General features: G+C 49.7%; 1 protein-coding gene across 1 annotated transcript in view; it reads right to left on the reverse strand.

Annotated features, from left to right (window-relative positions):
- Nucleotides 1-7,449: 7,449 nt before the first annotated feature.
- PACS1 (phosphofurin acidic cluster sorting protein 1) overlaps nt 7,450-12,758 on the reverse strand; it is a 142,826-nt gene continuing 137,517 nt past the window's right edge. Inside the window, exons 22-24 of the mRNA XM_055314625.1 lie at nt 10,403-10,629; nt 9,021-9,140; nt 7,450-8,901 (exon numbers count right to left, since the gene is read on the reverse strand). Of these exons, the coding sequence (XP_055170600.1) occupies nt 8,786-8,901; nt 9,021-9,140; nt 10,403-10,629 (463 nt within the window). The 3' untranslated portion in view covers nt 7,450-8,785. The remainder of the gene's footprint in view (nt 8,902-9,020; nt 9,141-10,402; nt 10,630-12,758) is intronic.

Here is a 12,758-nt window from a genome sequence, read left to right on the forward strand (position 1 = left end):
GGAGAAAAAAAATAAAAATAAAAAAACAAAGGAGCATATTCCTTGTATGTTTTCCAGGTAAATGGAAAGAATATTTTTCAGTCTTCTCATATGACTTCTGCTGGATTCTTGCTCTGGCTTTTCTGCTCTCTGCAGGATTCAGTGGTTTCTTTGTGATTCTTTTTAGGTATCTGATCCTGCTCCTCCCTGTGTGCTGAGTGCAGGGAAGGCAGGGTCTGCGCTGCTGCTGCCGGGGTTCACAGGCTCTTATCTTGCTTTCAGTGCTTAATCTTGCATGTGTCCAACCTTTGTGGCCACTGGTTTTTTATCTTATCCCTGAGGATTCTACTGTGCATCTCCCAGGGGAAAGGACTGTTACTTCATCCCGCTGTGTTCTGCATTCCCCCTGCAGCTGCTGGTCTCATGCCAGGCTGCTGATGGGTGCTCTGTTAATGGAGAAAAAAGGGAGGAGTCTATGCCCAGTGGTGATTCAGCTCCTTATGCTACTTTCTGCAGAGCTTATCAGCTTGCCCCCGCCTGTCCCATGCCTGGGGAAGTTATTCTTGCTACTTTTAATGTTGTTTTCTCCTGAAAATCACTCCCACTGCTCCCACCCCTTCCCCTTAGGTCCTCAGAAGCACCCATCCCATTGAAGTCTGCTTTGTGAAATTCATCTTTTTTTCCTTTGGCCAGCTTCAGTACTTTTCCTTGAAGTGTTTGGGGGGCACTTTTGCCAAGCATATCATCCTCCTTGAAATGTCAGCAGGTTCACCCTTAAGTGCTCAAGACCGGAGGCTCCTTGAAGATCATGTCTCCTCCACACGACAAGCAGCTCTCTGCTTCCTGAGGGAACTGTTCCACCGTGAACACACCTGGTTATCAATTCTTTCTGCCACTTAGTCAAGAATCAAGGCTGCTTAGAGCTCCCCTGAGATGCTCCTGCTTCCTATCCTGGTAGCCATTTGGCAAATCTGTATCTTTTCTTCCTTGTGACCTCCCAGACAGACTAGAAGTGTCCTCACCCTGTTCAGTGAGAGGGTACATGGGCTTTGGGGTCATACTCAGCTAAGTTCAATGCCGTATTTCTCCCAAGTGCCAGCTGTGGGGCTTTAGGCATGCTCTGTAACTTCATCTGTTTTCTCATTTGTAAAATAAAGTTCCTAATACTTACCTCTTTTGGTCCTTGAGAAAATGGAATAAGATGGCAGAGTTAAGATCTTAATATTAGGCTTTGTACATAACAGACTCTGTTACTAGTAGTTATTTAGGATTATTATTACCAGCAACTTACTGTTTGATAGACCCTGTGCTAGTGAATGGAGAGTGGGGAGAAACTATATGAAATACTGGGTAGTCTCTTAAGGTGTTTTTGGAAGGAAAACACATTCAGGATGAAAGTGAGCAATAAGAGGCAGTAAATGGAAAGGCATGTCTGAATACAATTGCTAAGCTGTCTGGTGTTGGCAATAGGTGTTACATGGTCAGGACAGACAGAGCTCAACCCAGCCACAGATATTCTCACCTTCTTCCTCCTGTCAGTTCTTCATGTTAAGGAAGCCCCAAGTCTCCATCCAACCCAGATCACTTCCCTGAGCTCCATCCAGACCTATTTTTCGACTCCAACTGGACACTAACCTCTAAACAGCACAAACCACTCTAAACCTACCATCTCCTGCTCAAATCTCCTCCAGGGATGTCCCACCATCTGCCTGTTCACCTAGAGCAGATGGCCTGTCCCTATCCTTGGCTCTTTCTCTTTTGACCCTATTTCCTCACCAGTCACCTAAACCTATTGATTTTACCTCTTAAATTGAACCAAAGTTTCCATTTTCCTGCACGTCTCCTCCCTTTACCATTGTCTATGTCTCTGTCACATCTTTTCTAAATTGCTGCAATACCTTTAGAAGCTTTTTTGGGGGGATCCCTGGGTGGCGCAGCGGTTTGGCGCTTGCCTTTGGCCCAGGGCGTGATCCTGGAGACCCGGGATCGAGTCCCACGTCGGGCTCCCGGTGCATGGAGCCTGCTTCTCCCTCTGCCTGTGTCTCTGCCTCTCTCTCTCTCACTGTGTGACTATCATAAATAAATAAAAAAATTAAAAAAAAAAAGAAGCTTTTTTGGTCTTCAGTCTTGTTTCCTCCAATCTGTTGTCACAAGGTAATCTTGCTAAATTTCCTCATCTCCTTTTTCTAAAACCCTTTCCTGGCTCTTCACTGATCTCAGAATAAAGTGCACAGCCCTCGCCCAGGCAGAGTGAGGATTACCACAGCTGTAGGGCCCCTCAGTGCCTTGGCTGCTTCCTTTCTCTTCTGTCCTATCACTCACCATGCCCTTTGCTTTGCAGCCATGCTAAACTATCCAAGGGTCTCGGAACAAGCCAGACTCTCTCATCTCCCATTTTTGCTATTTCCTGTGATCAGAACATCCATCACATCAGGCATCTTTAAGATGCTGCTCAGGTGTCATCTCCTTTGTGACATCTTAGATACCCCTTCCCCAAGCTGGATTAGATGTCCTTCTGGTGTGCTCCTGTGCAATGTGTCATGCTTTGTGGCAAATGTCTATTTGTCTGTCTCCTCTGCTCGCCTTGGAGTTCCCACATAGGTAAGAACCCAACCCTGTCTTCACCATGTACCATGGTAGGAACTTAATACATGTAGGATGTATGGATGATTGGGAATTTGGGGTCTGAGTGGGGCCTTGAGAGGTGGTCTGGAGTCAGATGACCTGGGTTAGAAATCTGGCTCCTTTTCAGTGGATCTGTGTGCATTGGACATGTGACTTAACCCCTCACTTGTTCTTTTAGTTACCTTTTAGTATTTGCCACTTGCCAGAATGATGGGTGCTGGAGATGTAGCCTGAGTCCCTGAGCACCTGGAGCTCCCATTCTAATGTGGTACAGAGACATTTATTGCAGGTGACATTGAATGCCATGACTGCAGAAAGGGCTCAGGTAGGGGCAAACAACTGGGCTCTGGGGCAGGGTGGTTGGTTGGGAAAGCCTCTCTGAGGAGGTAATGTGTAGGCTGTATCCTAAAGACAAAGAAAGTAGCTCTGTGGGGGAGGGCAGAGCATTTAAGGTTGGAAGAACCACCTGTTTGGGCCTAGTGCAGGGAAGAGGAATGTGATGACTGCAAGATCAGGTGTGGCTCAAGGGTGAAGAGTGTGGGGGAGAAAGCAGCTGGAAGTGATGTTAGGTAGTGGGGCCAGATGTGTTGGCCTCATGGGCCATGGGTTTGGCAGCTGTAGGTAGCTGCTGAAGGGCTCTAGCAAAGGAATGAGGCACTCTGGGTTGTTTGGGAACTGGGAGGCGGCAGAATGGACAGGAGTTGCTGTGGTGACAAAGGACAATTCAGTGGTTTCTGGCCTGTAATAGGATGGATGCTGTGCCATTATCAAAACTGGGTCGAGGAGATCAAGAGTTCTGTTTGGGCCATACTAGGTTTGAGATGTCTGTGAGTATTCAAGTCATGTAAATGCTTAGAAATGAGTTTAGATTTGGGATGGGGGTGGGGTTTGGGGTAAGGGGAGCTTTCTGACCTTGGGCTTCCTCCTTGGTAAAAAGGAAATATCAGCAGAATTGATTTCCTGGGGCTGCCTGAAGGAGTCCATGATATAAACTACATGAAGCACTCTGGCAGCGGCTTGGCTAAAAGAAAATGCTTGCAGGTGGTGTTGAGAGGGCCATCCATGCCATCAGTCTCTGGACACAGCAGTGGGTCATGAGGGAAGGAGTTTAAAACATGGAATCTTAAATCTACTGTCTAGAAGAATTCTAAATAATGGATATAGAGGAATATCTTTCATTCCATAAGTGTAGGCTGTGCTTAGTGGCTTCCTAAGAGCATAGTAAGGAAGGAGGTGTGACATTATTGAATACTACCTTGGCCAGATGATCAAGGTTGACAAATCATTTTGAAGGCAGGAACCTTTCATATGATGTGCTGGCAAATTCTAGCCAAGGGGCATTCTACAAAATACCTGACCAGCACACCTCAACTGTCAAGGTTATTAAAAATAGGGAAAGTTTGAGAAAGTGTCACAGCCCAAAGGATTAAATGTAGTATGCTATTGTGGATGGGATTCTGGAATGCAGAAAAGACTTTAGGGAAAAACGAAGGAATCTGAGTTAAATATGGACTTTATAATAATGTATCTATGTTGGTCCATTAGTTATATAATAAATGTACCATACTAATGTAACATGTTAACAGTAAGAGAAACTGGGTGTGTTGGGGGGTTGGTATACAGCAATTATTTGCTCTATCTTTGCAACTTTTCTGTAAATCTAAAACTATTCTAAAATACATGGTTGTCTAAATTTATAATAAAACAGTCTGAAGTTGATATATAACAAGTTTAGATAGAAGCTCTTCCACCTTCTGCACCAAAATGCTACTCTGCCTTTAGAGAATGTTTCTGGCAGCCCCATGGGCAGTTCTGCTCTGGTCCAGCCTTACCCCTCAGTGACTGGGCAAGCTGTCTCAACATGTAAATCTGAGTTGCCTCGTGTTTGGAATTCTGGAAACCATTCCTACACAACCCTTTTCCTCTTCTTTGGAGTTTATCTTCTTACTCCAGGGCCTAGGAGTAGCCTCCAGTGTCTTTGGGGCTGAGGCATTAAGGTGTCTAAGTAGTGCATTTGGACTGGGGACTCCATTCCAGCAGCACGGGGACTCTTCATTCAGTCAACAGATATTCATTGTGTACCTATGATGAGCCAAAAGGATCCTGGGGAAGGATAGAGCAGGTTAAAAAAAAAATTCTATTTTCTTGGAGCTTACATTCCAGTGAGGAGAGATAAACAAATGGATAATTAAATCCCAAGGAGAAATGCTAATAAGGAAAACTAAAGAAGGTAGGGAGAAAAGGGAGGTGCTCTTTGAGGCATGTAGAGCAAGGAAGGCTTCTCTGAGGTGACCTTTAAGCCAAGACTTCAATGGAGGAGCAAGTCACATGAACCTAGAGGCAGGGGCAGGATGGGGGCATGGGAATAGCTTGTGTGAAGATCCTGAGGCTGAGTGTGCTTGGTGTGTCTGAGAAATGTAAAGGAGGCTAGTGGGTGATGGGCAGAGTGAGATGAGAGACAAGCAGCCCACAGGAGGTCAGATCATGTAGGCTTTTAGGATTATGATGAGGGCTTTGGAGTATATTCCTAGTGGGATGGGAAACCATTGGACAGTTTAAATTGGTAATTTAACACAATCTGATTAATATCTTAAAAAGCTCTCTCTGGAAGGACAAACAGTGTATGTTCTCATTCATTTGGGGAATATGAATAATAGTGAAAGGGAATATAAGGGAAGGGAGAAGAAATGTGTGAGAAATATCAGAAAGGGAGACAGAACATAAAGACTTCTAACTCTGGGAAATAAACTAGGGGTGGTGGAGGGGGAGGAGGGTGGGGGGTGGGGGTGAATGGGTGACGGGCACTGAGGGGTACACTTGACGGGATGAGCACTGGGTGTTATTCTGTATGTTGGTAAATTGAACACCAATAAAAATTAATTTATAAAAAAAAAAAAAAAAGCTCTCTCTGGCTACTGTGTGGAGAACAGACTACAGTAGGTGGAAGCACAGATAATTGAGAGGCTATTAGAACATCCAGACATGAGATAACTACAGTAGTGAAAGGGGTGGGGTGCTGCTGGGTTCTCAACCTGTTTTGGGAGAGCCTATAGGATTTGCCGGCGGACTGGATGTTGGCTATGAGAGACAAAGGAGTCAGTCGTGGTTCCAAAGGTTTTGGCCTCAGCACCTGAAGAAAGGAGAGAGAAGACTGTGCACAGTGGAGCGTTTCATACTACAGGGCTGAGTGTCAGGAGACAGAAGGCCAGAGGCTGGAGCCCTGTGTTCTCCAGTGTTCCAAGGCTGAGAAACTGAAGAGGATACAGTAAGGGAGGCCAAGAAAGGGTAGTCAGAGAATGGAAGGAGATCAGAGTGCTGTCCACAGGTCAAGCAGACAATGCCATTCTAACAGGGAGTGATGAGTATGTATAGGACAGGTCAAGCAAGAAAACTAGTCCTTGGATGTGGCAATTCAGGTCACTGGTGCCCTTGGTAAGGGAACTTCTGATGGGGGCTGTTGAGGAAAAAAGCCTGTAGGAATGGAAGTGGAGGCAGGGAACATGAACAACTCTTGAACAATTTCACTTTCAAGGGACCAGAGACATGGTGTGTCAGTCAGAGGGAATCTGGAAGCAGGGAAATTGCTTTGACATGGGAGCTATTACTGTGTGTTAGCATGCAGACATGAAAGATCCAGTATAGATGATGGCAGGAGAGAGGGGGCAACAGCAAGAGCAAAGTCCTAGAGGTGAGAGGAGGGGATGTCCAGGATGTGGAGTCAGACACAGCAGGCTGGGAGTTTATGCCTCTTCCTCACCCTCATCTTCCCATCACCTGCTCCATCTTCTCAGTTCTGAGCTGGACCTGAGTCTACTTGTCCCACATCCCTCCAGCCTGGGATATTCACTGCTTCCAGGTCCCCACAGCCCCTGCATTGCCTGAGCCCTCTCCCACTGCTTCCCACCCGCAGACCTCTTGTGGAGCTTCCACTCTGCCCCAAGGCAACACCCATGTCCTCTCTAGCACATTTTGACTTCTGGCATTTCCTCTCACCAACCAGATTGTGCACCTTGTTCAGTAACTAATGTGTAGATTACATTTCTGGGACACTTTCACAGACCTCACTGGACTTTTCCCCTTGGGAGGCAGGCATTATTTCCATGTTCCAGGCTCAGAGAGTTAGGTGCAGGGCCACACTGCTGGGTCTCAGAGCCTCCGCCTTTAGGTCATTGGCCCACAGGGCTTGGGGAGCCAGTGACAGCCTACCCTACTTGTTCATCCACTCCTCTGTGGCTGTGTCCTGTAGGGTAAGGATGCCAAGCCCCTCCATCCCCTCCCCCATGCAAACCCCAAACTCCAGGCACTTCTTCACCAGAGGAAGGCTGGTGTGCAAGCCTCTATCCTGGGAGTGTGTGAAGAACCAGGCATCCAGAGACCAGGGGGCTATGACTGTTTTTCATCTCTAAGTTAAGGGCAGGCAGGAAAGCCAACTCAATGATGGACCCTGGCTCCACCCCCTCCACCTGGGCCTCAGACCACCAGCTTCTAGAAACTAAGACAGGACATCAGCCTTGTAGAGGGAAAGAAGCCAAGTTCTAATCCTTAATCAGTAGAAACTGCCCTCAACATTGTCACCATCTTGGGAGGTGGGATTTGGGGACGGTGAGTACCAGAGAAAAAGGAAATTTTGGTGTGAGAAGAGTGTTACTTCTGTTTCTGACCTCTGTTTGCCTCATACTGGGAAAGATAACTTCATGCCTATTTTTCCAATTAAGGAAATGAGAATATGCTTCTTTCTAGCCATTTGAGAGGAGTTGATCTTGAGAGGAGTCGGCTGTGTTGTGAAGGGGAGAGGGTTGTACAGATCCTGTGTCACAGTGAGAGGCATAGAAGCCCAAGCCTTGCTAGTTGGTAAGAAATCACCAGTTTATTGAATGAAAAACCCAACATCCATTCAGTCCCTCAAGCCCCACCCTTCTCCGGCCCCAAGAGAGCAGCTCAGCCCAGGAGATGCTCTGGATGATAGGGCTGAACAGGGGATAAGGGCTGGAGGAGTTTGGGGAGGTATGGAGAATGAGAAAAACACTTTTCAAAATGAAGTTCTGTGCAAAAACTTCGAGAAGGGATGAGAGGGCAACGGTAAAGCTCTGAGGGTGCTGGAGGAGATAGAGGGCTGCAGCTAGGATGGCGGCCCTGCGTGCTCAGCTTCTCCTGAGAAGGCTGATGGTTGAGGCTGAGGAGTTGGCTCAGAACCCCATGGCGAGAGGGAGGGATTGGAGCCTGCTGGAGAGACACCTGGCTGGGAAGGTGGGCTCTCTGACCAGGTGTGAGGGGGGGAGGAACACACTAGGGAATGGGACACAAATGGACACGGTTGGCACAGGGTGATGTAGGGACACAGACAATATGCCGGTGGGGGTCTGCCTCCCATCTGTCCCAGTTTGGAGTTCAGGAAGAGGCATCGTTGTGCTGGGGTAAATGGGGTGGGAGGCAGAGGGAGGAGAGTTATCAACAAAGGGGAAGCCACAAGGACAGGGGCTGGTGCCCAAGCAAGTTACATGGAACCACCAAGAGACTGGCTGTGCAGAGAACCAAAGAAACACTCAAGGGTGCTTGTGACATCTAGGGGGAACCTGGGGGTAAGTGAGGAAGTCGTGCATAGGGGAGACCAGGAAGGCCCCCTCCACCCTAGAAAGACATGGCATCACCATAGAATGCTGTCCTGGGGGTGAGGGAGGGGTGGGGCTGCCCCTGTGACTGTGGAGGGGAAGGGGGCCCGTGGGCTCACAGTGCCCCTTCTACCCCCCACTGGGAGAACCCATGGCAGTGAGAAGTGGCCCTGGGCCTCACTGGGGGGGGGGCAGGTTGGGCAGCTGGCAGAGATAGGGAGGGCTGAACTCCCTGCTATGTGCCAGGATTCCAGGTTTCCTATTTCCAGGAAGGAACTGGTGCCATGTGGGGAAAGTGGAGGTCAGTGAAGGAAGGCCCAGAGGACTCAATTCTACAGATGGGTGCCAGAAGGCAAAATCGACATGCCTTGGGCCTGGAGCAGGAGGGGGCTGAGCAGGAGGGAGGGGAGCAGTGTCCCCACTGGCAGTGTCCTTCAGGACCGGGCAAGAGAGATGCAGGCTCCTGGGCCAGGAAAGGGGATGCTGGGCCCGGGCCTGCTGGCCTCCCCCTGCCCGCAGGCGGTGAGGCTGGTGGCAGTGCCAGGAGGGAGAGTGGCCAGGAGATAGTGCCCTCAGGTGGCCTTGCTGCCACTGAATAGTCCCACTGGAAAGTGCTTGACATGGGTGGGCCACTGGGCCGCCAGCTGGAAGAACTTGATGTCACTCCACTCGACTCCGTCGATGGACACTGGGGTAACAGGGGAAGGAGGGGTTGACCAGGGCTGCTAAGGCCACCTCCCCCCCCCAAGTCCCCTGCCCCTCTTCTTCCCGCCCTGCCAAGCACCCTCCTCCCCAGTCTCCCCGTACCTCTCAGCATGGTCTGCTGCTGCTTGGCTGAGCAGATGAGGCGGCTGATGCCCTCGATGACCTGGCTCTTGGAATCTACCTCCTTCTCTCGAGGTTTCTTGCTCAGGAAGATAGTGGGAACTGGAAAGCAAGCAGAACCACCTCTGTCACAGCCCTTGGAAAAGCAGCTACCTCTCCTTCCTCTTCTCATCCCCTGGCCCCTCTTCCTGGGGGAAGGGGAGGTGATATTCAGACAGCCATCCTTCCTTCCTTGCTCCCTAGCTCTGGGTAGGTGGGGAGCAAATACCAAGATCTTTGAGTCCTCCTGCCTCCTCTCAGCAGAGGCCTCTCCCTGAGCCTGGGTATCTTTGACTGTGTAACAAGGACCTGGGGCCAGTTAGTCTCTGAGGCCATTTCCAGCTTGAATGTTCTAGGTAGGCTGTGGGACAAGGTGCCTGTGCCTTTGGGCTCTTCTTCCTACACACTTGCGCCCTCATAGGGTCAAATCTGCTGTGGCTACGAGGCCTCACAGGAGTGTTTGCAACATCTCTGTCCCAGGGATGTTGGGGCAACAAGGAGGACTGCCCGATCTGCCAGCTCTGGGCAAATATCAGGGCTACACTTGTTTGGCTTTAGGCTTGGCACAGCCCTCTGCTTGCCCCCAAGAGGAACTCTATTAAGCAGAGGCATGAAGAGAAAGAGGCCCAGCTGCTTTGGGTCCAACAGGTAGAGAAAGCTCCTACCTGACAGCTGGTTGATGGGTGAGGCTGTGAGGGCCCTTGAGTCACCTGGCAGGCTTGCCTGGTATGGCAGGCTCACAGCCAGATCAGTGGAACAGACAGTAGCAAGCTCTGCCCTAGGGCTGGCCTGGTTGTGGGGATTCTTGCCTTACTCTCTGAGAGCACAGGACCGCTCCCAACTCCACCTCTAGTGCCTGAAGCCACCCCTATTCTCCAAAATGGGCTGTACTCTTCTTAATTCTTACACAACAATGCCCTTTTGTTCAATGCCCTTTTGTTCAACCCAGGGTTGGGTGCAAATTCTCTGCTTCATGGGGACACAGTGACATCTTTCTCTGTCACACAGTCCATCCCTAAGGGCAGTGGCTTGTAAGGCTCCCTTCATTATGGCAGCACTAACTGCCCTGGCCCCTAAGGCACTGATGTTCAGCAGGCAGGGACCACTCACCCACTGGGGACATCCATTTTTCTTCATTATAGAAGGAATGGCCTTGTCTCACAAGGTGAGCTAGGACCCTTACAGAAAAACCCAGGCTGGACATGATCTATGGACGGCTTCGCCCACGTCCAAAGGTCTCCCAGAAGCAGACCCTGTCCCAGACCCTGAGAGGAGATAGTGAACGCTAGTGGTCCTGACTGTCCCTGGCCTCAGATGTCACCTACCTTTCTTGTTCTTCTCTTTGGTGACCACAGTCATTGCCATGGTGCCGGAAAGCTGGGCCTCCCCACCATGGGGTAGGCGGGAAACCTGCACTGAGCGGAAGACGCTCTTGAGGGTGTTCTTGGAGCTGGCATCCCTCTTGTCACCTTCCCTCCTCCGCTCACTAGGGTGGCCCAGCCAGTAGTCCACCTGGAGGCCAATCACATCCCCATATGGGCTGTTGGGGCTCCTGAGGAAGAGGAACAGTAATGGAGAGTAGTCTCTGCCCTCAGCTCCCAACTACATGGCCAGACTGGAGGACCTGGAGGGGACCGCCAGGCTCTGGGAGGGGTGAGAGGAGGTGGCAGGCTAAGTGGTTCTGGGTTCCAGTTTCATAGAATTGGTTTGTGTGGGTAGGAGAGGCTGACTGAAGGGAAGACAAAGCCAGGAGAGGGTAAAGCCCTGGGGCACTGTGAGGGAGCCAAATACAAAGTCACAGGGGGATGAGGGAGGCAGAGAAGAAGGGAGCTTTATGGAGAAAGCGTGCATGCGTACACATACACACTCACATGCACACACATGTGCACACCCAGTAAGCAGAGCACAGACAGAACCTAGACAAGTGCTGGAGAGATTAAGTGGGGCAGAGGCGCAAGCACCTTGGCTGGCTCCACAGCAGCCTCGGGAGGGAGCACTGATGGATGCTGACCTGCGGCTTTCTCTTATTTATGGCACTTCTAGCTCAGGGATAATTTTAGCTCCAAGGGGGAAAAGGGCTGATGTTTTCTTGAAAGGAGGCGTCAGACACAATAGATACACAGGCTACAAAGTCCTCTGACATTTCTCTCTCTGCCTGATTCCAGTGGTTCCATTAAAAATCAGCTTAAATGGGATGGGAAAGGAGGTCATGGTAAGGGCTGGCCCCCAGGCCTCCTGGGAAGGCTGGAACCATAAAGGAGTACCAGCCATGAGGCATTTCCTCCTTTCCTGAACTGTCCCTTCTGTAAATCAGTAGAGACCATGAAGCGAAGTGGATAGAAGAAAGGGAGAGGGAGAGTAAGGGTCTGGATCCGAGGTGCAATGTAGGCTTCTTACCATCTAAGAACATTCATGTTCTTTAGGGACCATGACCCTGTCATTGGTGTTTCTAGAAAAACCACTGGCCAGTATCTACCCTTTCTGCTGCTGAGGATCTTCTCCAGAAGAAACAGAGACAAGACAGACAAAATGGAAATAAGGAGGAGGAAGGTGCAGGGGCCCATTTGTGTTCCCTTTCCTCACCTCATGGCCTGCTCCCTTGGGGCCCCTATGGGAGCGCTCTGCTCCACCCTCCTTGTCAGTTCCTCTTGTTCGGGCAGGCATGAGAGCTGCCTCCTGAGAGGCTGCCCTGACCACCTGATCTACACTCTGGATACCTGAGACCCTAAAGAAATTATTTCCCCTTTCAGAACGATCCCCCTACTAATTTTTCATAGTGCTTACTGCAAACCTACACAGTTTGAGCTTTTTGCTGCCCTGGCACTGCCAGAGCCCAGGAGTCTGAGCGCCAGGACTAGGACGAGCCTTTCTTATTTGCTGCTACAGCTCCAGTGGCTCAAATGGCCACTATGCTGACAGACAGACTGCATGCATGAAAGAAGGCAACTCCCATGTGCCAGGCACCAACAACACACGCTCTTATTGAAGCCTCACGAAACTGTTGACACCTCTATTTCACTCTATTTCCAGAGTCGAAAATGAACCTTGTCCAAGTGACAAAGGTTCTTTGCTTGACTAAACTTCAGAAACTTTAATCTGACTCCTAAACCTTTTCCTAGGCCCATTTGCATACTTCCTTGTAAAATCTAGTTTTAGCAAGAACCTGCTAAGACAGTTAGCAAGAACCCCCACCCTTCCTATCTGATCATGTGGGTCACCTGGTCAGGCTCCTCATCACCCCCCCACCACCTCCAGAGATGTCTGATACCCTGACTTGTCTCAGTTAAGAATCCTGTTGGGTCTGTTTAGAACCCCTCTTACCCCTGATGTTTCTTCTTAGTAATTTTCCATCCATACCCACTCCCAGGGTAGAAATTCCCACTTATTCAGGCTGTATTTGGAGTTGAGCTACCCACCCTGCAAAATCCACGGTAGTGCTCCCTACACCTATTTCAATGGTTATGCATTGATGTGGTCTCCTTCACTGTGCTTTATTTTATTTTTTAGATTTTATTTATTTACTTGAGAGAGAGAGAGAGAGAGAGAGAGAGAGAGAGAGAGAGAGAGAAACAGGGAGCATGCAAATGTGGGGAAAGAGCGGAAGGAGAGGAAGAGAGAATCCCAAGCAGCCTCATGATTTGGGCTAAGCATGGAGCCCAACATGGGGCTCAATCCCACAAC

The sequence above is a fragment of the Nyctereutes procyonoides genome, unplaced genomic scaffold (assembly GCF_905146905.1).
Source record: "Nyctereutes procyonoides isolate TBG_1078 unplaced genomic scaffold, NYPRO_anot_genome, whole genome shotgun sequence".
NCBI classification, from domain to species: Eukaryota; Metazoa; Chordata; class Mammalia; order Carnivora; family Canidae; genus Nyctereutes; species Nyctereutes procyonoides.